Here is a 26,719-nt window from a genome sequence, read left to right on the forward strand (position 1 = left end):
GCCTCCGCTTCCTCCTCCCCAGTGGGGACGACGACACTCCCATAGAAAAGAACCGATCCCACTATTTCAAAAGGGACCTTTTACATTCGAACCCCAAATCAGAGTGAGGGCAAATCAGGATGCAAATTAATCCGTAAGTGGGAATGGGCCCTGAGTCTTCCTTATCTAGAATTCAGAAATCTGAAATATTCCAAAGACCAAAACTTTTTACATGGGTGACTGAAATAGTGACACTTTTGCTTTTTGGTAGTTCACTGTACACAAACTTTGTTTCATGCACAAAATGATTAAAAACATTGTATAAAACTATGTTCTGGCTATGTGCATAATATAGGCCCGGAACAGATGGGCCTTTGAGGCGACCTCTTCACTTGCAAGAGCTGCCTGGTGGGCAGAGCGCCCACCAAATGTGGCACGTAACAGTCATCGCGCCGTTCCTTGCACTTTGCGGCGTCGCAGCAACGCCACAAAGGAGCTGCTTCCGGGCGCTCCTTTTTTGCTTTGCAGGAGCGCCGTGCAATTTGGTTGCTGCGGCGCTCCTGTGGAGCAAAGAGAGGCGCCTCTTTCTGGTGGTGTGTACCCCGCCATAGAACTTAAATTCTTGACTCAAGTAGAAGAGACCTCCCTCCATGCCATCTGTCATCATCCAGCCCGGGAGTGAGTGAAAAGGCAGGCCAAATTCCATCAGAGCTAGCCCCAAGAAGAGCCCTCCTTTATTCCAACTGTCATCATCAATCCTGGGAGGGAATGAATTACTGTGACTTACGTCGTTCTGTTTTATCTTATTTTATTGTATTCTCTATGTATTTTTATTGCTGTAACCCGCCCAGATTCCTTGTGATTGGGCAGGCTTTAAATTATTATTATTATTATTATTAAATGAATTTTGTGTTTAGATATGGATCCCATTACCAAGATATCTCATTGTATATGTATATGTAAATACAGATGTTCCAAAATTCCCCCTCCCCCCCATCCAAAATCCAAAACACCTCTGGCGTCCAAGGAGGTTTGACCTGTAAAGACATGCCTAGGAGCCTTGCCCAGTTATACTGGAATCCTAGTGTGAACTAAATCGGTGCGGTTGAATTTCTGCAGTGTTGTTTTTGTTGCTGCTGTTGTTGCTGCTGCTGTGTGCCTCAAGTCATTTCTGACTTATGGTGACTCTAAAGCAAACCTATCATGGAGTTTTCTTGGCAAGATTGGTTCAGATGAGGTTTGCTATTGCCTTACCTGAGGTTGAGATTGTGTGACTTCCCCAGAGTCACCCAATTGGTTTTACGGCCAAGCAGGGAATCGAACCCTGGTCATAGGCCAACAATCAGACCTCTAAGCCACACTATCCATAAGCTCTATAATAGGCGTGCAGAGGGTATCCAACAGACAACTTGATACAGAAATGGTTCTGTCAGGGCAACATTTGGAACCATTTACAAATATTTTTGTATTTACATTTTGTGGTTTCCATGTATTTTTATGACTTTTCAATTGCACATCTTCCTTTTTTTTCTTTTATTGTAAACCAGATGGAGGTTCCTTTAGGGTTGAAAGGGCAGTTTATTAAATTAACTGGGACACAAAATAGTGGTACTCTTTATTAGTTTATAAAATTTAGGACTATTTTTTTAAAGAAACATCTCATAACAGTAATCTCTTTCTTTTTCTGAGAGTCACTTACCTAGGTTTCCATTTATTTGTTTCTTTTCTGAAGGCGAGTTTCAACTGCAGCAGGGAAGTCTGGGTGGTAGGCATATCAAGGCTTTCATTGGAAGCAGGTTTTATTTCTTTTAAGGAGAAGTAGGGCTATTGTGAGGTCATATAAAATGAATACCATGTGGATTAGATAATTCTTCCTCTCTTAAAGGATTGTTTTTGTATTGGGGTGCGAAGATAACTGGAAATTAAGTTTGGTATAAGTATAATCTTATACATAAGAATATAATCTTATGCATAAGAATATAAGCCTCCTTTGAACTTTGATCTGTTATAATTGTGTGTGGTTTTTTTAAATTAATTGTGATAAACTAGTTTTTGATGTTTATTATGTTATATAGATTATGGTTTTTGACATACTGAAATTGACATTTTTGTGTTTTTTCTATCAGATATTATGTTATGTTTATATTTAATTTGCTTAGTATTGTTTTGATGTGAGCTTGTCCTGAGGAGTTGGGGAAAGGCTTGTTTGATTTGTAACGTTCTTATGTTTTCCTATTGATTGCCACTGTATTAATATTGTTTATTGTTATTATCTGCTTTACATGGTTGGGGACCTGGGAAGGGATTCATTCGTTTTTATTGTATTTTTTATTGTACTTCTACTGTTAGCCGCCTGGATTCCTCGTTGATTGGGTGGGATACAAATAAATTATTATTATTATTATTGAATTGTGTATATGTATTTGTGTGTGTATGATTACTCCTCTTTAAAGAGGTCAGCATTGCTAAAGTCCTTTATACTTTTTAAAAAAAATTATCTCTTTTTATCTTTGAGTAATGTTCATACTTTGTTACTCTTATTGTGTGCCTTCCATGTTGTTTCTGACTTATGACAACCCTAATGCGAGCCTATCATGGGGTTTTCTTGGCATGTTTCTTCAGAGTGGATTTGCCATTGCCATCCTCTGAGGATGAGAGTGTAATTTGCCCAGTGGGTTTATATGCCCCAGATTGGATTTGAACCCCTGGTCTCCAGAGTCCTAGTTCATGTTACTGGTTTTTATATTTTGCCTTCATTCTTACATATACACTGTGCTTGTACTAACAACTTGCTTAATAGCTGAAGGCAACTAGGACTTCCATGGAGGCAACTGAGGAGACTGACAAAAAAGATATGGACCACTCCAGCTCTCTTCTGCTGTCCACTTGGTTTTTTGTGCAGAGAGGGAGTATTACTTCCTCTGTTATCTGCAGGGAAACACATTATCCTATCAATGGGAGGATTTTTCTCTACCAGTCTGCTTAGCAGAGGGTATTTTCTTTAACAGTCTAATAAAAGACTAGTAGCATGCATTTCTGTACTGTTTGCAAAAGAGGAAGCTTTTCTTTCTCCTTAGCTAGCATGGCAATGGTTACTTGCTTCTTGAGAGGTCACTTTTTCCCCAATCTGGTAGCTTTTACTGGCATATTTTCAAGACTGAATTGCTTTGCCACTAGAGGTAGCAAGCCCTCTACCTCAGCAAGTGTTGTTGGTTCTCTTGCTGTGTCATAAACTTGAGGATCATGGTATGTGTGTAAAAATTAAAAGTAGAGATAGGGAAATTGTGCTCCTCCAAATCTTTTTGGACCCCACTCCCATTAATTTTCATATTGATTATGTAGAGTAGGGGTGAAAGGAGTTGCAGAACAACAGCATGTAGAGGATTATATAATGTCCTTCTCTAATACCAACTTGTGAGTATAAATCTTGAGTTCAACAGGGCACATTACAAGTTGGTATATAGGACTGAACATTGATTTTGTGGAATAAGCTCAGTTGACCTCAGTAGAAATTAATTCTTATTAAAAATAATTATTTCACTCTGTTCTAGGGAATTGCATTTAGTCTGGTTATGACCATTTAAATCTGGCCAAAGATCAGTCAATATTAAAGCATGAAATTCACAGCTAAGAAGTAAATTTTAGTTACTGTATTACAAAACCAAGAGGCATGAGTTCTTAACATCTAAACTGAATTTAACCTGTATATTATGTGATGAACAGAATCTATTCTGGTAGTTGCAGGTAAAACAGTAGCTATATGGGCCCACATCATTTTTATGATAACATTAATTTTATTGGCATATCTTTTATGGAAATGACTTGCAGGATTGAACAGGCTCACTTTTGGTCCTGTAGATGTTTTTGTATCTGGGAATATTCGTGTAGCTTCTTCTATTTGAATTTGTCCTCAGATAAAATCAGTGTACGCATATACTTGGGATTTTATAAAATGTGTTACATTCATTTCTGTTACTAATGCAAGAGTATGTTTCTCGTTACTTAATACAAGAGTCTCTCAAAGTTCTAAGTTGTATACCTTTGTAATTTGGAGAAAATAATTGTTCTGTGACTGTTCCTAAGCAATGATAAATGTGAGGTAAAAGTAGTTTCAGCTACCTCATGCTCATGGGCGCCCTTGACATTATGTGGTCAAGCAGTAATTCCCAAAGTCTTTGCTAAGTTATAGGATACCATGAGGTAATTAAATACACCTACAAAGCATGCTTTACAGATATGACTGCCTGCTCAAAACAGACTCAAAATGGTAATACAGTAGGCCCTCCACATTTTCTGGGGTTAGGGTCACAGGAGCCCCATGAAAGTGGGAAAACAACAAATAAAAAAAGCCAACTTTTATTTTAAACCTGAGAGAATACCTCTCAGTCCTCTAGCACAACTCCATGGTCAACATCCTCTGGAAGCTGGAAAACCTCTCTGGGAATCTCTAGGTCCTCCCGTGTGACTGTGCTAAACCTCTGGCAGAGTTGCACTGGAGGACCTAGAGAGAACATATTAGTCAAATCTGTGAATTATCAGAACTACAGATGCCAAAGCTGCAAATATGGAGGGCCGACTGTATGCTGAATCTCAAGAATGACTTGCCCTTATGCTTGAAAAAAGCATACTTGTAATGTGAAGGAATGTATACCCCATCTATCAGATATGTGAGAAATACTTCGAGGAAAGAACATGGGGACATTTGATCTCAGTAGAGGTGCAAGATCCACAAAGATAATCCAGTTGTTTTCCAAAAATTGCCTTGCCTTTCTATACAATTACCTATCATGTGGATGATCATATGTCTCTTGATTGTGAAATTTTTCAGCTGTTTAGCTTAAGAGACTGAGATCCTAAGATCCTATATGTCTGCTAGCATTGTTATGTGGAAGTAAGAGAAAGTGTCTGTGAGAAAGAAGAAAAAGTCAGAGAAGCTGGTTGGCTCTTTCTTGAATGCCTGAGGTTCCCACAAGGGCTCCCTTTGGAGCAGGCATTCAAGAGATAGGCAGCTTGGAGCCAGTTGTCAAACATCTAGCATAATGTTAGACAGTTTTTTTAACATCAGATTTTTTTAAACATAACTATCAGTGCTGTATAATTTGTATAAGGTATCTAGTCAAGTACTTTGGGGAATAGTTGTGTGTTCTGCACACAAATCAGTCTACCATTAATAGAGAAAGCTAGTGGCCCAGTGGTAGAGTGCAGGGTTTGCATGTACATCAAAGGACCCAGGTTTAATCCCTTCAGTTGGATAGTTGAATGTTGCTGGATACCTGGGGGAGCTACTGCCAGTGAGTATAGACTAGTCAGTGTCCATTCTGGTTGAGACATGATCGGCATTGTAATCCAAACATAGCTGGAGGACATAAAGCTGGGAATGTTAGTAGACATTTTAGTGAATTAGGGTCCAAACCACACTGCAGAAAAAAGCTAGTTTGAGGCCTCTTTTAACTGCACTGGCTCAGTGCTAGGGAATTCTGGGAACCATAGTTTTGTGAGACATTTAGCCGCCTCTGCTAGAGAACTCTGATGCCACAATAAACTACAATTCTCAGTATTCCTTAGCACTGAGCCAGGGCAGTTAAATCATTCTCAAACTGGGTTATTTCTGCAGTGTGTTTTGGACCTAGGTAAACTAGTGGTCTGGCTTGGTATGAGGCCACTTACTTTAAAAAAAATGCCATTCAGCAACTGATTCAGTGGGTTTGCTGTATTGTAGTTGAGACTAACCAGTGGGATTCAAACATTTGATATCACTTTAATTGCCATTGCTCCACCTTATGAAATTACAGGATTTTTAGTTAGATAGATACTTAGACTTTCCTGTTAGAGGGTTCTAGCGCTATAGTTCAGAACTCTGTAGCAGAGAATTCCAGGTACCTCATCACACTACAAATCCCAGGATTCCACTCAAAGGGACCGTGGCAATTAAACATAGCTCAGATTGCTATAATTGTGCAGTGTAGATAATCGGAGGACAGAAAACTTTTGTCCTCTGTTTTTATTTTGCTTTTATGTTAAAGTAAGAGAATATTAATCTGAGTTTGATGTAAAAATGGACATTTTGCTTTAAAATGGTCAGAAAGTAGATTAAACGTACCATGTATTTCTTTATCAAAAAAGTGATCAGCAGGAACAATTCCCTTTTGTGTTCTTTTAAAGGCTATATTTTATTCCCCTTCTTATAAATTATCATTTTCACAGAGGTTGGATTTAAATGCTTATCAGCCATTTATCATAATTAAATCTTGGGATAATGTGGATTGTTAATGGAACACAGATATATTACAGTTGGTTTAACTGTTCTTTAATGTGTATTAGTTTAAGACTAGAGAGCACTTAATACAACTCTAAACACTGTCCTCCAGCACGTTTTTACTGATAATATTACTACCTCTTCTTGGTACATTCACAGAATATACAATGTATTGGGGAAAACTGTTCAATAAAAATAAAAGCAGGCTTTTTAATTGCTGTTAAGATCTGTAATTTGTTCATGAAAAGGATCTGTATTTCATTACTCAAAATTCAGTTTTAAAATAGAGGAACATCATACATTGTGGTTTATTGGCTTGTTTATTTTCAAAAGTCGTAGTTCAAAGGCAAAAAAAACCCCTACTTTGAGTGTTTCCCAGTTTTGCAGTACACACCTGTGCATGCTTACTCAGATAGAAGACCACTGCACTCAGTGGAGATTATTTCTTGGAAATGATGTTTAGAGTTAGAGTTTTTATTATGCAAGCCACTTTATAGAGACTTCTGTGTGGACAAAAATATTTTCAAAGGCAAAAGATTGAAGAAGTACTGTATAAATGAAATGTATCTGTGGCCTACGCCAATGGGATGTATATAGAAATTATTTTGCCATTCAGCATTTCATTCAGTAAGTCTGCTATATTTGAGACAGCAGTTGGATTGAAATATAAGTCCCACGTTCTCCTTCTATATTTCTAAATAGGCACACTGCAAACTGATTTGTATTCCAGATGTAGAGTGAAAGTAAAGATCTCAAAGCCTCTGATCTGTGTGATTGTAGATGTCTCTAATTTATTTTAGTAGCAGTAGAAATCCTTTGGCATGTAAACATCTTGTTAACATTGCAGTTTTTGAACGGAAGAGATGTAGCCACTTGTAAACTGCTACATTGGTGGTACTCAAACATTTTACCCATGGGCCCCTCTTTACAACTACATGCGGATGTTGTGCTCCCCACCGATTTAATATGTGAAAAAAATTGTTTATCTAGTGTGTGTTCATTCACACATTCATGTATATTCATATTTTAACATTTTATAAGGAAATAACCATTCAAATTAGAACATAATTTAATTTAAGTAAATTCACCATTTAACTCAATGCATGTGTAAATTTCACACACAAATAAGTTTGGGAAAGAAGGAGGAGGAAGTATCAGGGCCTCCAAGTCTCATGTGCCCCTTGAGCAAACCTTGCCCCATCCCACCCCATCCCCCAAGGGTCCCACCTCACTGCTTGAGAGCCACTGTGCTACACACCTTTTGTTTTTGCTTTTTACATAATATGCTTGCCAACCTTTCTTTGGCCTACTGTTACATTGTAAGCTGCGTTGAATCCCATTTTAGGAGAAAGGCATAATATAAATGAAACAAATAATATTCTGACCGGAACATTTCCCTCTGGTACAGTACATAGACAAAACCTTTCCATTGCCTCTTCCATTTGCCCTCTTCTTTGGTTGCATATCTGCTATCTAGAGGAAGAGTGGCTTTGCCTGAACGTCACTGCAGGAGCTGTGCCTTTATTTTCTAATATTATCAAATGTGCTTATCACCTTTCTGCAAAGCTTATTCTTAATACCTATAAAGAAAATGTCTGAATAGAGTTTATATTGTTTATATTAGTAGACTGAGGTATTTACAAGAGCTGCTGAAAGCAGATTGGCCCAGTATATCAGTGAAACATACCTTATTGTAGTTATGTCAGTTAGACATCACATTACACACTGATATCTAGTTTTGTTTCTCCTTTTCACCAAACCCACATGTGACACTACAGTTCTTGAACACATGCTTGCAATCAGTAGTTGATTTGCTGATGGTATATAACCCTCAGTTCAATCCAGATATTATAATTTTTGAAAGCAGAAAGATTGGAAAATCCATTGCAGGGAACGTACCTGTTTTATACAAGGTAAAACTCCTCCTGTAGGAAATGAATTTACAGTGCAAATGTGTTGTTGGACCCAGTTTAGTTTTGAAATTCCACTTGTGATTTGGAATACTTTGTAGCTACAGTACCTTAGCTGATAAGGTAGTTATTCTGCCTCCTTCTAAAAGACAGAGAACTTAGCATATCCACACATGCATGAATTTTGCCATACATTCTGTATGGGCTGGCTAAAGTTATTGTAGTTTGAAACTTCCGCTAACTCAAAAGTAGCATGCATGCTTTTCATACAAAAGGTGCCAGATTGAATCCGTGGCCCGTCCAGCTAAAAGGACTAGATAGCAGGTGATGGAAAAGATTTTGGGCCACAAGCCCTAGGGAGTAGTTGCCTGTCATAGTAGAGACTATAGAGCTAGATTGATAACTAGACTGACCAGAAACAAGACAGCTTCCTGCATTCCTATTTCACTACATACCACCCACAAGTTTTCAAAATGGTCTTTGCGACTGTAATGGTAGAATATTTTCAGGATGTGAAAGTTTCTGTGCTGAATATCAGATTCTGTAATCTGACCCAGAAATCGAAAACACAGAATCCATCTAGGCTTGTTAGAGATTTAATATGAAAAGTTCGTTTGGAGACTAAACCAGGATTTGCAGGAGTTTTCAATAAATGTGAAATGAATTGAAATGAATCTGCATGATTAAATGTTTTCAATAAAATTAAGGAATACTTTATCCTTTCTGTTAATCAAATTTAGATGTCTGACATGATTTTTATAATTCTGTTGTAGTCTTGATTGTGATATTTAAACACTCCATGTAGAGAATGCCAGAGTGAATGCTTGTGTTCACAATTAGACATGATACTGTTTGTTATGTGCCATCTTTATGGTAGCTGAAGCAATTTCTTTTTAAAACTGCATCTTCCATTACCCTGAGGACCAGGTGAAAAGCACATACTTGCTAGCAATAAAATAAAACCTTTTCTCCCCCCTCCAGGCAATAAGATGAATAGTCCATTATTGAGAATAGTTAACAATTTGTACAGCAAATCCTGTACTTTGCTTAGATTAGTCTATGTTCCTTCTGTTATGTTTAAGCCACTGACTTAATTTTCTCCTTCTTTTCTAGACAAAATGTTCAGCTGTTGATTGGCAGCTTTCTTCCTGCAAACGGCTGCCAGTGTCTTCGTGCTGTAAAACCAGAATTCCATGACCTACACATGCTTTGGTACTCTGTTTTCCAAAGGCAGTCCTGTGTTAGTTATTTTCGACGATTCATCTTGTTCCAGAGGAGCTACTACATTGGTATTCTGGAATACAAGGTGCTCAATGAATCGGGAGCCCCCATGAATGAAACAGCCAGCTCTTGCCAGCAGATGGCTAAAAACTGCACCACACATGTAGCAGGGATGGCACAAGAGGAGAGGGCTCAAGTGCCACCCCCTTTCTATCATGGTGCCAACCAAGAACTTGACTTGTCCACCAAAGTGTACAAAAGGGAGTCTGGAAGTCCATACTCCGTATTGGTGGACCCAAAAACAAATAAGCCACATCTCCATGAAAGAGAGGAACAGCCATATTTCAGGGAGGACAGAACAGTAGGAGAGGTCCAAGCCGTGAAAGAAGACAGGGAGAACTCTGACGACTTGCAGGAGGAGGACGAGGAGGAAGATGAAGTGACTTACAAAAGGGAGCAGATAATAGTAGAGGTAAACCTTAACAACCAAACATTAAATGTATCAAAAGGGGAGAAGGGGGTCCCCTCCCAGTCCAAAGAAACTGCTGTTCTTAAGACCAGCAGTGAGGAAGAGGAGGGTGACAGTGGGGAGGAAGAGGCCACTGAAGACAGTAATGATGAGGAGGAAAATGAGAGGCAGAAGAAAAAAGAGCAAAGAGAGGAAAAAGATAGTGTTGCACAAAGGAGAACAAGGAGAGCTGCATCTGCTGCAGCCGCCACAACTTCCCCTACTTCCAGAACTACAAGGGGCCGTAGAAAGAGCATTGAGCCTCCCAAGCGTAAGAAGAAAGCTGCAAAGGAGCCCAAGGCACCTGTGCAGAAGTCAAAGTGTGAAGAAAAGGAGACTTTGACCTGTGAGAAGTGTCCCAGGGTGTTTAACACGCGCTGGTATCTGGAGAAGCACATGAACGTCACTCATAGGCGCATGCAGATCTGCGACAAGTGCGGGAAGAAATTTGTTCTAGAAAGTGAGCTCTCCCTTCACCAGCAAACAGACTGTGAAAAAAATATTCAGGTAGGTTCTCACCTGTTTGCCAGGTATCCCTGCCTTCTGCTTTCCCCTGGACATTTGAAAGGGGGGGAAATCCTTTGCGAAGAACAAGGTTCCAGGCCTTTCTGCCTCTATCAACATGTTCTATTACACATTAAAGGAAACCAGTTTGTCTGAATGGGGGAGGTGGAAAGAAATAACAGCTGAGATACAGGATTTCACTGCACAGCACTACAATGGAAATAGCGAAACAGGAGCTGAGAATACATCTGCTTTGAGCACTGTCTAGTATAAACAGAAATTGAATTTCTGAAGAATATGAATGCAAATGTAAATCTCAGTTTGTTGTGTGTTAGAGAAAGGCATGGGTCCATGTGTTACTTCACCCCTGACTATTTGTGTACATGGAATTTATTTCTATGTAGGAAAGCGGTAAAGAACACTGCAATGCATAACAAATGGATAAGAGTCTGAACCATACATATATGGAATAGCTAATTGCAGCTTCTTGATGAAATGTACATGTTGTGAAATACACATTTGTGTATATATTACAAAACTGTGTAGTAATTCATCCAATGTGTAATTCATACAATGTGACATAAGAAGAGACAGATTACTGTGCAAGTTAGATTATCAACTCTAATCATAGCAAGGGAAGAACTGTTAGGATTCCTTTTTCTCTTCTCCTTTCCAGTGCCTCAGACTTTCTCCTTTTTCAGAATTGTGGGAATTCAAATTATGGTGCCATTCATGCTCTGGTTTTGTGGGAATTAGTGGTGAGCAATGGTATTAACTGGCCAATCCGCAAGCCTTAAGAACACATCATGTTGAAAAAGCAGATACTTAACTTGCCAAAATAGCTATCTTAGGTCAAAAATTCACTGCAGAAATAATTCAGTGTGAGACCACTTTAAATGCCCTGGCTCAGTGCTAGGGAATCCTGGGAATTCTAGTTTATTGTGACACCAAAGCCCTTTGACAGAGAAGACTCAGTGTCTCACAAAACTACAGTTCCCACAATTCCCTAGCATTGAGCCGGGGCAGTTAAAGCAGTTTCAAACTGTATTATTTCTGCAAGGTGTTTTGGACCTTAGTCTGTTTTAGCAAAAATAATCATATTACAATATATCCAATAAAATCACAGTATTATCACAACTACTAAAAAAACTAGCTTGTCGTCTATTTCCATCTTATTACAGTTGGGGTGGGGTTCTTTCTGGGTCACTTATAGTAGGTCAGGTGGGTAGGCCCGCCAGAAGAGATCCATCTTGAGTGCTCTCTTGAAAGCTTCCAAGATGGTGATAAGACGGATCTCTTCTGATAAGTTGTTCCACAATTTGGGGGCCACAGCGGTAAATGCCTTGCGGGAAGTTGTTATTAATCTTGTTTTTGGATAATCAAGTAGATTCTTCCCTGATGTTCTGAGAGTACGGGACAGATTGTGTAGGGAGAGGCGTTCCCTCAAGTAACTCAGGCCCAAGCCATGTAGGCTTTTAAAGGTAATAACCAACACTTTGTATTGTGCCCGGAAGCTAATTGATAGCCAGTTGGTTGATGTTCTAGAAATGCTATCCAGAACATCACAGCTTATACACTGAGTCATGTTCCAATGTGATATATGCTGTCATTTGCCAACAGTGCCCTACTGCATTCTACATAGGACAAACAGAACAGTCTTTAGACCAGGGGTGGGGAACTTATGGCCCTCCAGGTTTTGAACAATACTCAAGAGAGCTCGGTTGTAGCTCCCCCTCTTATGGTGACACTAGATGTAGCATCACCATAAGGGGAAGAGCCACAACCAAGCCCTCATGACCCTGGCTAAAACCTCCTTCAGCATGGCTGGTGGTAAGACATAATGGGAATGGTAATTCATCAGAACCTGAAGAGCTTTAGGTTCCCCACCCCTGATCTAGACAAAAGAATAGTGTACAGTGTGATGCAGCAGCTAAAAAGGTCAATATAACCCTTGGCTGTCTAGATTTAGGGAAGTAACAGTGCCATTGTACTCTGCTTTGGTCAGACCTCACCTGCAACACTGTGTTCAATTTTGTGCACCACAGTTCAGGAGGGATATTGACAACCAGGAGGATGACCAAAATGGTGATAGGTTTGAAAACCATGTTCTATGAGCCATGGTTTAAGGAGCCTCAGTAAGTTCAGCCTGGGGAAGAGAAGATTAAGAGGTGATATGATAGCCATGTTTAAATATTTGAAAGAATGTCATATTGAGAATGGAGCAAACTTGTTTGCTGCTGCTTTGGAGACTATGACTTAGGGGACTCAAACTACAGGAAAAGATATTCCACCTAAACATTAGAAAGAACTTCCTGATGGTAGGAGCTGTTCAACAGTGGAGTCGTCTTTCAAGGATTTTAAATGGAGACTGGGTTGCCAGCATTGGGAGTGTTTTGATTGTGTCTTCCATGGATGCCCTTATTATCTCTTCCAATTCTATGATTCTGTGGATTACTGTACACTAATCTGACATAAAAATAGTAATAGGTACACAATAAAATGATATTTATATTTCCTGCCACTCCCAGATGGATCAAGGCGGGATTACAGCCTAAAATACATCCAAAAACAGTCAATAAAACACAACAGCAATAATAATTTTAGTTAAAAAAACCCAACTCTATCATTAATAACAGCAGTAATAGATTTACAGGACAATCAGAGGAGTGGAGATACTTCAGTCTCCCAGGATAGTATGACTACTAGTTATAAATTCAGAAATTTTTAAGCAGTTCAACATAAAAAGCTAAACAAGAGTTCACCAAGATGCTGATTCTGTCCCCTGCAGCTTAAATAAGAACAAAGTCTTTTTATGTGCAAGGATGTCTATAATAGCACCCAAATACTGCAAGTTAATTATGATTGTGAAGGTATCACTCTTTTGTACCATACCTTTTGCATTTCAGTTCCTCTGACCCTACCAATTACAGTTCCTGACTCATTCATCCACCTACATAATAACAAAATATATAAATTGTTAAGGTGCAGCAAGATTCTCTCTATTTTTGATGCAACTGATTAACAGGTCTGTCTCCATAGAAGTGCTTTCCTGTGATCACTGAAAAAGCAGTGTTGGTGATAGCACAATCGTCCTGATAATGCTAAGCTAATTAATACACATACTATCATAAAAGTATGCCAATTAAAGGTACAATTGTTATAATTGAACTACTTGATAAATTGTAATTAAGTGGATTTGTGTCAGAGGTCCAAAACACACTGCAGAAATAATGCAGTTTGAGACCCTTTTAACTGCCATTGCTCAGTGCTAGGGAATCCTGGGAATTCTAGTTTATTGTGGCACCAGAGGTCTCTGACAGAGAAAGCTAAATATCTCATAGAACTACAGTTCCCAGAATTCCCTAGCATTGAGTCAGGGCAGTTAAAGTGGTCTTAAACTGCATTATTTCTGCAGTATGTTTTGGACCATAGTCTCCATTTAAAGTTTCTGCACTGAAGAACTGCTCTCTTATAGTCATTGTACTGTACTGTAATATTTCCATTTTTGATAGATTTCTGTTATTTTAATAATAATAATAATAATAATAATAATAATATGATTTATTTGTATACCGCTTTTCCTACGATCAAAGCGGTTTACAGCATACATATGCATATACAACAACAAAACAAGTAACAAAGTTCAGTACAACCATAACAGTAATGCAAAATACAATATTACAATAATACAGATAAAACACAGTTAATAAAAATAAAAAAAAACCCATAGTACTAGCTGATACATGCATACACATACATCCAATATCCAACTCTCCCCCCCCCCCCCCCCCCAGCACACAACACAGCAGCAGAGAAGGATACAAGCAATCAATCACTACAACTGTACAGCTAGCAGGAACCCAACCCATCTACCTCCAAGATGTTACACAACTGTGCAGTTGCGCAGACGCCAAGATATTAATGTCCATAGGCGGCATCTCTGGGATGGTGCGCAGTTGCGCAAGCAGATACCCGAGCCCAGAGAGCCGCCCGGCCGTAGCAGCAGCCCCAACCACATAGTCCTTGGAGGAAAAAGGGGGCAGGACCTCCAATGATGTCATTGGCCCACCCTTCTCTCCCCCTCAGAGGCCAAGATGGAGTTGGATGCCTTCATGGTGGTTTTGTGCAAGGTTTCACAAGACTCTTCATTGGTTCTGCTGTTCTCTTAGTGAGAGGCCTCTCTTTTAGCCCTCTTGCACTGTAAGAAGAAAACCCCACGATAGGGTTACCATAAGTCAGAGTTGAGTTGAAGGCACATAGCCATATTTAGGAAAAAGTGCATTGTTAGAGTTGTGGAATAATTTTTATTCAAGTGAGAATTCCAGTGTACTAAAGGGTATTAAAATAAATCCATGTCCAAATGTGTATTAAACCCATGTCCAAAGTTTGTTTTACCCAGATACTCAGAGCCAGAAAAAGGTAGAATGACTGTATGATGAAGGAATATGAAATGCACACTCTGTATTGTGGAATATTTCCTGAGTTCAGAGAATCCTTTTGTCCCCCTGAATAGAAGAAATTTTGATTTTCTCTGAATGGGGCCAACCAGGGCCTGTTATTTTTGCATCATGGTTTGACTGAAAAACAAGAGTAATTTTTTGCCCCTGCATATTATGTTGGCTATAACACTAGAAGTATCACACTTAAATAGTTGCATTAGAGGTTGCGCTATGGTAGAATGAAGACAAATTTGAGAATTAAAGATGAAGCAGAGTATGTAGATTTTTAACATGTAGTGCTTTAACATGTACATTTTTAACATGAAGGGAGAAAAATATATTTCTGCCCCAGGTGAGGTTTGTTTACAGGAAAATTACATACGTGGCAAGTATGTAATTTTGTTAATTACAATTAATGTTAAAAATGTACATGTTAAAGCACCTTCATGTTAAAAATGTACATGTTAAAGCACTACATGTTAAAAATCTACATACTCTGCTTCATCTTTAATTCACAAATTTGTCTTCATTCTACCATAGCGCAACCTCTAATGCAACTATTTAAGTGTGAATTTGTGTACATGGTGTACAGTTAAAAGTGACAATGTGGTACAGTGTGGGTGTACCTCTGTATACATTATTTAAAACAAAAGTGCATCTCTAAGTGATCAAAATATCCATTGTAGTCCATGAGGTCTGCACTGCAATTTTTACAAAAGTCCAAAAATCTATGAAAGAAGTTTTTGTTTTTGGAATGTTTCAGAATTCTGAATAAGGGAGACTCAACCTGTATTTATTTGTCTCATTAAACTTGTTTTACTAACTAAATTGTTAGCTCTTTTATGTATACGTATTATGTTTATGTAATTGATACAAATGATAAAATTGCACTTTGCTAATTCTTGGAATAGAATTTTAATTTTTGAGCACAGATTGAGCATAGCCTGGACATTAGGGATTATTTTAAGAATTATTTGGGGTTGTTCACACTTCTAACTTGTGTCATGTTGTTCAACAGTTGAAGTAAATTGTATCTTTGAATTTTTGTTTGTATTTGTATTTAGTGGATGTTACGTTACATCCACTGGTGACGTTCTGCAAACAGAATTGCTAGTGGTTCAAGTTTCCTCTCTTTCTGCAAGCTTCTGTGCCTTAGGCCACTAATTACTCCACAGGATTGGGGGGCCATTATAGCAGATCTGGAGAGTCACAAGCAGTAAGAGGGGATAAGTTATTACAATTTGTCAAGACAAAGTCTATAGATATGAAATATTGGGATTTAACTCAGAAACATAATTTATTTTTGGATACGTGCATTGGTATTATTACTGCAGACTTGTATGCCCTTGCTTAGGTGCAACATTCTGTAAATCCCTAATTTAAAAAAAGGCTTTGGATGCCTTCCTTGCTTCCACCCCCCTCTCAGTTCCTGCCTAAACTGCTAGATATTTCTGATCTGGGTAAGAAGTTTGAGTATACTTCACTCTGAATAATTTATTCTATTTTTCCAAAGTACCGATCAGCCAAATCTGCTGTCTTTTTTCAGAGTTAGAATATCATGGTTCCATGCCAGCAAGGACATGGTGGATTTGATCACAAAAGTGGTTTGGCTCATCATAGGTCTGCAACACCAATGCTACATGCTTTCCTCAAAACCACTAGATTGAGCCACTGTATATCTAACAGATTCTTGAAATCTCATGTTCATCTCCTGAGGAATCAGCAGGTGGCGTTCTAAGTCTACCAACATTCCCTTCTTTGAGCTAAGCTGGTATCTTTCACATTGATAACTCTTATGAAATGACGGTGGATATTGTTAATTGCCCCAAAATAATGCATCCAGGATTGTGATCTCTATTGCTATGTGTATTTACATCAGTTTGGCTATAGCTGCCTTGAAGTACCAGAAGTGAGCTCTGTTTGAATTATGCCTCTTTGTCCCATCCATCCATTCAGTGTGTTACCTGTAATAAATCATTCAAGAAGCTGTGGTCCCTCCATGAGCATATCAAGATTGTCCATGGATATGCAGAGAAAAAATTCTCCTGTGAGATATGCGAAAAGAAGTTCTACACCATGGCTCACGTGCGAAAGCACATGGTTGGTGAGTTTTTGCTGCTTGTTTTTCCCCACAATGTTGTGTCTCTGTTCCATACTTCTAAGGCTGTTCAAAGTCCCCCTCTTGATTACAGGATATAGTCATAACATAACAGGTTGTGTTATGAATAGATAAATGCTTTTTGTAAACTTTCTCTCCAGTTCTAATCCTGTACTGATTCCAGTTAACCAGTGAATCCCTATTTGCAGCCAAGGCCCTAATGTCAGGGTGAATGCTTACATCAGCAGAATGCCCATGTGACAAAAGGGCAGACAAGCAGATCTTGGCAACTCAAGATTCACCTTTTCTTTTTTCTTTATAAGAACTGGCAAGTGCAGGAGGCTGTGATACGCAAAAGCTGCAAATGTATCTTGGGAGAAGGCAGCTGGGATACTCCAGTCTGTGTACACCCAAAGAATATTTCACCTTGATTTAGCTTTATATGCTGTTATTTCTCTCCTAATTGTATAAAGAGGTCTGTCATCAGAATATATATCTTAACTGCATCTTAGACTAAAGGTTGGCAAGTTGTTCCAGCTAACAACACTTTGTTGCCTCTGGGCCTGATGGTCTGGCAGAAATATGCTCAGTGTAATTTAAGAGAGAGATAGTCTTTGTTTGGTTTAAGTAGCTGCAGCTGAGTCATAGAAGCTGATAATTGCCCTGCTTAATTGAGTCTCTTTGTTTAAGATACATTTAATGCTTGGATGAAACCATTGAATTGACCCAGTAAGATCGAATGTTTGTCCTCAAAGTTAGGACAGGGTGGGCTAATAACTAATGGTTGTTTTCCTCTTTGATAATGAGACATTGGGATATGTAGCTCTTTACTTTTATGCAATAATTCAGGCATAGAAAAGTTTTTTTCTGGTAGTTAGATTGATAGGCCTTGTTTGCTCATTCTGAGGTAAACTCATATTGCCAAATTGATTGCAGTCAGATGGGGTAAGAAACCACCAGTCTTCCAAATGCTAATGGACCACCTCATCACTGATCAAACCGGGAATTGAAGGATTTGGAGAACCATAGGTTCCCCCTCCTTGCCCAAAAGATAACTCTGATCTTCTGGTTTTTCTCTTTGGCTTTTAGTTTTTGAGTTTAAATTGCGAAGTTTTATTTCAATATTCCTTTATTTGTTAATACATCACAATGATTTCATTGTGATGTTTTGTTATAAACCAGCCTGGGAATGATTTTGGCTGGAAGGTGCTATAGATGTTAATGAAATCAAATAAAAACATCAGTTAGATTGTTAGTACTTTGTGAAAGAGCCTGCCTGAGTATGAGATGAGATTACATGATTTTTTAGTCCCATAAAGTCTCTTTCTTTGAGTCACCATAGTAAAGGGTTAAAAAGTACCCGGACACATATTCTTGTAGAATCTTAAATAAATCTTAGGATGCAATATTGTATAAGTGATGATGTAAATGAAGTTACCTGTTCATGCTAACATATAAACACTTCCATAATTTGATATTTCAGCACATACAAAGGACATGCCATTTACATGTGAAACCTGTGGAAAATCCTTCAAACGCAGTATGTCATTGAAGGTTCATTCCCTGCAGCATTCTGGAGAGAAGCCTTTCCGATGTGAGGTATGAGCCCTGTCAATTCAATGTGGCATTAAGCACCATTTTGACTTCAAAAACTTTATAGTCATGATTTAACCCTGAGACTGGTAACATCAACAGTGCTAGATCTCACCAAAGGCTCTTCTAGTCCAATGTTGTCTTCCCACAGTAGATAGCCAGAACCTCATGATAGGCCCTTAAGCAAGACACAAGTACAGTGCACATTGTACACTACTGCTAGTGACTGCTTCAGCTGTTTATGAGCATATGGATTCTACCCATCCCCATAGTTGGTTGAAAGTGAGAGGTAGCAGAAGCATGTTAAAGTATGCTTTGCTTCATACAAAGCTGCTAACTGCTGACTATCTATGCTGTTGCAGTAGTGTGCATTAATGGATTCATAAGTAGCCATCATGTTGCCAATTTTGCCTATATCCTCTTTTAGTCTAGACAGCAATATAACAACATTTGAGTGTGAATATACAGGACAAAAATACTACGACTCACGGAATGGCAGAGTCCTCTTTTGTCATCTATATCATTGACTGAGTGGCTGCATGAAGCAGCCAATTCCTCCCACACATAACCTGCATATTGTACTTAGTTTGGTATTTGCAAAACGTATATCAGCATTTGTTGTTGTTATGTGTCTGTTTCCAACTTACAGTGATCTTAAGGCAGTCTAATTCTTCTACAAATTCTTATAAAACTTATACCTTGAGTGGTGGGATTTGAAATAAATTCCATTTTCTTCTCCCTGGCCAAACCACTTAAGGTGTCTACATCTTGCCTTGAGATCCATAAATCTAAAAAATAATTATTGCATTTCATTTCTACCAACATAATAATCCATGAAATCATCATGTAGATTGTGTGTCTCAGTTTGAGACAATATGCTCACTATCCCCAGAACTGCATTACAGAGGATTCCCATTCAGTTTTCATAATTATGATTGTAATTGTTTTATTATATGTGGTTAGTAACTTTGAAATGCAGGGTGATAAAACAAGGTTTTGTCACAAATACATTGCTGTACTGTGAAATATACTGTTGCAGTATTGTAGTCTCCTTGCCTGTGATTTCTACAAATTAAAGATCTGTTCCTCATTGTCTCTTACAGAACTGTGATGAAAGGTTTCAGTACAAATATCAGCTTCGTTCCCATATGAGCATACACATTGGACACAAGCAGTTTATGTGCCAGTGGTGTGGTAAAGACTTTAACATGAAACAGTACTTTGATGAGCACATGAAAACCCACACTGGTAAGGATGTGTTGCTTTTCCCCTCAATACCCTTTGGCAACATCAAAAAGTACACTGGACCTACTGTGATCATTTACAGTTGGCAACAGATCAGATAGTGATCAGATTTAATTTGGAACCATGTAACTCCTTTCTTTCTTCAAAAATAATTTGTTGGTAGAGGAAAAACAGGAAAATGTTAAGTCCTTATTCTAGTCTAATTTAGGACAGGTTGGGAAAGACATCAGAGTTGACAAGAATTAAATTTCAAAAAGTGATTTTACATGTCTTTAGGCTTCATTTCTGTTAAGAATGAGATTAAGGTTAATAATAAATAAATAAATAAATAAATAAATAAATAAATTATATTTCTTGCCTCTCCCAGGTGGATCAAGGCAGAATTACAATCCAATAAAATACAGCTAAACACATCAGTAGAATACAAAAGCAATAGTGCTTCAATTAAAAACTAACTCTATCCTAAAATAATAACAATAAATTTATACAGTAGTCAAAGAGAAGGAAACAATATGTCTTATAGAAGGTCAGGTGGATAAGCTTGCTGGAAGAGATCCATCTTAATCACCTTCTTAAGTCCCTCCAAGGATGTAATGAGACAGATCTCTTCCGGAAGACCATTCCACAATTTTAGACCAGCTGCAATGAAAGCCCTTTGGGAAGTTGATACAAGTCTGTTAGTTTGTTGTTCTAACAACATTAAGGATTCACAACAAGAGGTTTATTATTAGCAAAAAGCATGGAGTTCCATGCATAAGGGGCAGTAATTCCATCCATTATGCAGAAAGAGAATGGGGAAGTGGCATGACTGATAAGGTTTGACAGAAAGAAGAGGATATATGTTACTGAAGAATAATGAAAGAAAACAATATAAGGACTTGAAAAGAGAAATTGCATATTCCTGTTAATATAGGTAACTGAGTTGTAGATAGAGGTGGAAATACTGAGGTGAGAAAAGGAGAAAGTGAGAAAGGGGGGGGGGGGGGATTGAAGAAAGAAGATGATTCAAATGTGGATCCTGAGACCCGTCAACAGAGTAGGGAAAGATTTCTTCCAGAGATCTTGGAGTGTTGCTATCAGGCTGAATTAAATGCTGACACAATGACTTATGCAGCAGATTATACTCAATACAGAAGTCAAACGACTTGAAGGCACACAACAAGTAGAAGAATCAAGGAGCAGATTAAGACAGTAGTGTGGTCATCTCAGCCAGTGAGGAATAGGGAACAGAGAATTTAGGGACATGTGGAAAGAAAAGGAAAAGTGTATGTGGATATTTCCAGTTTTTTATATATAATCAAGAAGGTAGAAATGTTGAGGTACAATTGGGATATTACAAATTGAGAAATTTCAAGGATTCTTAGAGTAGTGTGACAGTGTTGCTTATCTCAAAAATTGATAGAGCAGTATTATGTCATCACTGTTTTTTTGTGATTGTAAATCTTGATTCCTCTGTATGTTATTCAGCCTTTGGAAGTTCTTGATAGTAGACTTGTTTTCAGTTGTTTTCATTACAGTTACGGAAATAAAAATACTGAATATGATTTAGGTGATGTTAACATGTTAAAGAATGGCATCAGATGAATTCCATCTTTAATTTTTAACAGGAGAGAAGCCTTTTATCTGTGAAATCTGTGGCAAAAGCTTCACCAGTCGCCCCAACATGAAGAGACACCGCAGAACTCACACAGGGGAGAAGCCATACCCTTGCGACGTGTGTGGCCAGCGATTCCGCTTTTCCAACATGCTTAAGGCACACAAGGAGAAGTGCTTCCGTGTTACCAGTCCTGTTAATGTGCCACCTGCTGCCCAGATACCACTTGCCACAACCTCTCCTGCCCCCACTGTACCTTCTGTTGTGAACACAGTAAATGCCCCAACCCCGACTCCACCAATCAATATGAACCCAGTGAGCACGCTTCCTCCCCGCCCTATTGGCCATCCATATTCTCACCTGCATCTCCATCCACACCATCCACATCACCTGCCTGTTCCTGTCCCCCCTGTCCCACATTTACCTCCACCTCCTGCTCTGTTTAAGAGTGAGCCTTTAAATCATAGGGGCCAAGGTGAGGACAGTTTTCTGAGACACCTAGCAGAAAAGAACAGTTCAATACAGCACCACTAACTCTTTCGTCTTCTGTCAGCCATTCTCTTGGTCTTGTGAACTTGGACATGTGCTCCCCCAAGAAATCTTGTGGTTTCATTTGCAGCCATAAGTGAAAGAACTTCACATTAAATTTGGCTGTTTGGGAAAGTGGTCATCAAACCCAAGGGGAACTGATAAGACAGAAGCCCAGTTTGGCTTGCACGTTTTACTGTTGACTTTTATAGATTTCAAAATGACTGACAGTTGTGGATTTTTTTATAATTTCATATCAGCTGATGAGGTATGCTTGCTTTTATATCCTGGACTTTCTCCTCAAAGAGGGGATGGTCCTGGTTTCCTTTGTACTAATCAGAAAGACTGTGAGACTAAATCCCAGAGCATTAATTATCACTGTGTATCATTAATTTCTTTTCCGCTTTGTGTGTGTGTGCGTGTGTGGGTATGGGTGGGTGGATGTGTGTGCTGGTTGTGGAGTGAGCCAGCCACATGATCGCAGAATATCAAGCATTATAGCAAAAAGACAGTAAACAAAACTTAATCTCATTTGAGTAGTTCTCCTAACACACTCTTTATTTTAATACAGAAAAATTATTTTAGAGTTTTTGTATAGACCTATTTAGTAGCCTGTTTCTAAAATGAATTGTATTTCGAATAAGCGGTGTAATTTTTTTCAGTGTAGCTGGACCTATGTTGTTACAATAGATAATTTTTATAATCATTCAAATGTGATTCTTTGAGAAAAAAGATGCAAATAACTTCTATGGTAAAAATTATTCTTACATCTGTACTACTCTAAAAAGGTGCTTTGAAGGGGAAAGAAAAGAACCCAAGAAGTCTCTGGTCAGGCTGCCTCAAAAGTGGAGATGATTTCAGAATTTTTTATAACTTATTCAAAAGGGGTTTCTTAATAGGACCATCATCTTCTGTCAGTGTCATGGAGGGGGGGATTAGATAAAGACATTAAATTACTGTATTCCCACAATGTATTCCCACAAATGTTTTCCACTCAGCTCTGCTGGACTGAGGTGTGAAATGTTTTAGAATGAATTTACTCTAATGAGGGAGAGATTTGGAAGCTTCAAGGGAGAGTTTTAACCATCGTTGGCATTTTCAGATGAGTGTGCTATCATTTCTTCGACATACATTAGAACCTAGTTCATTATATAGAAGTGTGTATAAGATGTGGCTTAATTTGGGAATCATATTTGATGCTGCTTGTTTTTTCTTCAGTTAATTGAGCGATAAGTGGGAGCCACGAATAACATACTGTTTGGCTGGAGTTGTAAAATACTAAAAATAAAACGGGATTTGGGGGATTTGATGGGAAAACAGTTGTCATGGTGGCTGAAAAATGTTTACCGCAGAGTATGTGCACAGATTGAAGCTGTGTCCTGTATAGATAATGAATATAATATAGGATAACTTCTTTCAGATTTGACTTTAGGTTTCACAAGAACACAGAAATGTTTGAAAGTTAAGCGAGTTTCTAGTTGTGTTTTCTCCATCTCCAGTTGCATAAATTGCGGCGAACTAGTTAGAATGCAGAACATTATGGGTCTTATTCAGATGTAGTTAATGGCCATTGAAATACAGCACCATTAAGCAGCTGGAATAGCTGTTGGCACCTTGAGGAGAAGACACAGAGATATCCACTTAATTAAGGATTTTAATTTTCCCTAAACTTAATTTCACCACCTAAAGACCATCATGCTGATCTCTAGAATGGCATTCTCTTTTTAAAAAATTAGACTTTATACGTAATTCAGGGATTATATCGGAGAAAATGGAAAACCCTCACCATTGTACTTTTGAGATTGCTGATTATGTTTCAACCATTGATTAACTTTGATTTTGCATTAAAAAATAGTATTAGGCCTTTTTGATACCTGTTCATATTTGAATGAAAATCTCTTAACCCCACTCTTTTTTTCTGAAAAAAGTATTTTAAAGATGTTGTAATAACATTTATTTGTTCCTTCTCTTTTGTAGGTAGTAAATCTAGCTATAAAAGTGAATCATTAATATTTAAAGGTTCGCCATCGTCTACTACACTGATGGTTTTATACATTCCATGTCATGTTTGCAAATCCACAATTCTATGTAGATATGCTACAGGCTACCAATCTGGCCTGTTAAATCTACTTTTATAAATTTAAAGGATAAGACACACACACAAAAAAAAAACACCTTGGTAAATCAGTTGTAATTCAATTTTGCAAAAAATTGTTTTCTCAATAAATTTACAGTATTTGGCTGCTATTTATGAATCCTACTACTTGAGATGGGTGTGTTTTTTTCCCCTTCCTCTAGAAAGTTCTGTTTCTGAACAATGGAGATGATTTTACACACTTCAAGATCAGTTAGTCTTGTAGTTTCCCTGCTCAAGCTTTCATTGGATTGTTTACTGCATACAGGCTGTAACCTGACTACAAAAGACGATTTCTCTACCATATTCCCAATTCCAAAACTGCTATAATAAAACCAGCTAGGTAGAAGTATGCCTACTGTGGTTGAGACTAACGATTAGAATTCATAATATAGCTGTGTTAGTTTGTAGAATCAGTATGTAGAGAGATCTTGTAGCACCTTTGAGACTCACTGAAAGAAAGAAGTTGGCAGCATGCACTTTCATAGACTAAAGTCTACTTCCTCAAATGCATACGAGAAAGTAGACCAGTCTACGAAAGCTGACAACTTCTTTCTTTCAGTTAGTCTCAAAGGTGTTAGAAGATCTCTCTACATACTGACAATTAGATTTAGGCCATTGGTTCCTAAGCAAAGAGGTATATGTGTTGATTTGGCCTGTCCTCATTATTGGGGGCTTTGAATTATAGTTATGTGTTTCATTTTAGAATGTTAGAAAAAAGGGGGTACTCACTAATGGCATAATGCTGTATGTATGTGCACAATGCATATTACACCTGCAATTTCCTGATTGTTAAATGTACACTTGGATTTTAGTCTTCAAGTTCAAGAATCACTGAGGTCCTTTTCCTTAAAAGTTTTATATCGTGCTGCTGAAAGTTTTGAATGTCCTGTCCCAGGGAAGTGGCATCCACATAGATCAGATCTGTGAAGAATATGTGGCTGATGGTTAAGGAAACTGCAGAATAATCCAGTTTTGAAAAGCAGACTTTGCAAAACAAGACAGCTGATTTTCTTTCATATTTGAACTGTCAGTACCGGTTCTAACAGAAGCAATGCCAACCAATTTCTTTCCAATATGAATTGATAATATATTTTGAAAACATCAAAGACACCTAGCAATTTGCTTCCACTAAATCGCTACTTTGCTATCTTGGGATAAAAGTACACCTTGATTTAGAATCCATAGATGCTAATATAGCTCTGAAGCTTGTAGATCTATTTCACATTCAATCCAGTTTTGGTTTATTTTGTTAAAACAGCTGCTGTCTACATGAAAATTTTGCAAACAAGAGTAGATTTTCTTAGATTGCAGACACCAGTGTTATTCACACTTTAAAGTATCTGTATATCAGAATGACTTGCACAGTGAGTCTGTCAAAGTGTGTGGGAATTTTCTGTGTGAAGAACAAAAGGATTAAATTGCTCCTTGACAAATGCTATACTTTTGTGATTTAAGGGGAAATACATAACTAGATACTGTATGGGAACCTTTATTACATGAGCTAGCGATAACATACAAAACCATGCAAATAGTGCAACGGCCCTAGTACCTGTACTATGAAATAAATGACAATGTAAGTCAAGCAGTTTCTGAAATGAAAACAATATCAGTGCCCTAATATAATACTGCAGTATTTGCTTACAATATCAATAAATAAAAGGCAGCACTTCTGAAACAAAAACAACATAAGGTACATTATGAACAACAAATCGTCACTTAAGGCTTTGGCTCTTATTTGCAAAACATCACCAAGGAACTCTAAAACAAATTTCTTTCAACACCTGCAGTAAGTGATGTTCCTAAGTAGCTACCAGTGTTAAAAATCATTAATGTGAATCATGCACATCTACCATCTCATTTAACTTAGGGGTCTAAGAATTAACAGTAAATATGTCTCTGCAACAAATCAATGATTTCTGAAAAATTGATGAAAATCTGTACTCTCACTGTATTTATTTATTTGTTTGTTTTCTTGAACTCTTTGTTTCATACTGATTTGTCTGGTTATGCCATGATTGAATGGTAAACTGCAGTATGTTCTTCCTTTCTGAAAAATTATTCTCTGTATATAAGTGAGTCATCTTTATTTGCCTGTGTTGAATGTTCCATTCCTTTCTTCATTTTCTATATCACTGTGTGCTCTACCTCTCAAGATAATCAATGCAAGGCAAACAAACAAAAAGGATTGGAAGTAAATAAGCAAGTGGACAGTGCTATTTAACCAGAGCTTGGAGGACACATTACTTTCTTGGCCATGCTTGAGCCAGGGGATTCTGGGACTTGTGGTCCAAAAATGTATCCATCCACTTTGTTAAACATTAGTTCAATATTGCCAAAGCCATTATTTTTTCCTCCCCCACCAGTCCCATCCTATAGTCTGTGATACTGATTTGAAATCTGTATTTTGTTTCTTTCAACTTGAATCAACATAGGTTTTTGAATGAAACCCTTCTGAAAATAGGTCTGTCCTTACAGTTTGGCTTTCAGGAGACAGCAAGTAGCACCCTAGAGATCCTGGAGAATGGAATTGAGAGGTAAGTTGACAATGGCATGTTCTAATTCTGTTATAATGTTGCTGCAAAAATAGGTTTGTGTTTGTGCTTAAAATTAGGAATATGCCATACCAATTTCTCTCTTGCATATGTGTGTTCAGTTTGTCCTAAATTTTGGCTGGCACTCTAAGCAAACTTGCAAAATTAGAAACTTG

General features: G+C 38.0%; 2 protein-coding genes across 2 annotated transcripts in view; both read left to right on the plus strand.

The window, feature by feature from the left end:
* Window positions 1–24,122, plus strand: part of ZNF652 (zinc finger protein 652) — a 31,719-nt gene extending 7,597 nt beyond the window's left edge. Inside the window, exons 2-6 of the mRNA XM_089531693.1 lie at window positions 9,259–10,381; window positions 16,774–16,921; window positions 18,399–18,514; window positions 19,612–19,756; window positions 21,361–24,122. Of these exons, the coding sequence (XP_089387819.1) occupies window positions 9,350–10,381; window positions 16,774–16,921; window positions 18,399–18,514; window positions 19,612–19,756; window positions 21,361–21,881 (1,962 nt within the window). The 5' untranslated portion in view covers window positions 9,259–9,349 and the 3' untranslated portion in view covers window positions 21,882–24,122. The remainder of the gene's footprint in view (window positions 1–9,258; window positions 10,382–16,773; window positions 16,922–18,398; window positions 18,515–19,611; window positions 19,757–21,360) is intronic.
* A 2,343-nt stretch (window positions 24,123–26,465) lies between these two features.
* PHOSPHO1 (phosphoethanolamine/phosphocholine phosphatase 1) overlaps window positions 26,466–26,719 on the plus strand; it is a 34,704-nt gene continuing 34,450 nt past the window's right edge. The window contains exon 1 of the mRNA XM_089531695.1: window positions 26,466–26,546. Within this exon, the coding sequence (XP_089387821.1) occupies window positions 26,534–26,546 (13 nt within the window). The 5' untranslated portion in view covers window positions 26,466–26,533. The remainder of the gene's footprint in view (window positions 26,547–26,719) is intronic.

The sequence above is a fragment of the Sceloporus occidentalis genome, unplaced genomic scaffold (genome assembly GCF_023333645.1).
Source record: "Sceloporus occidentalis isolate IW3139 unplaced genomic scaffold, rSceOcc1.0.p SCAF_7, whole genome shotgun sequence".
Classification (NCBI taxonomy): domain Eukaryota; kingdom Metazoa; phylum Chordata; class Lepidosauria; order Squamata; family Phrynosomatidae; genus Sceloporus; species Sceloporus occidentalis.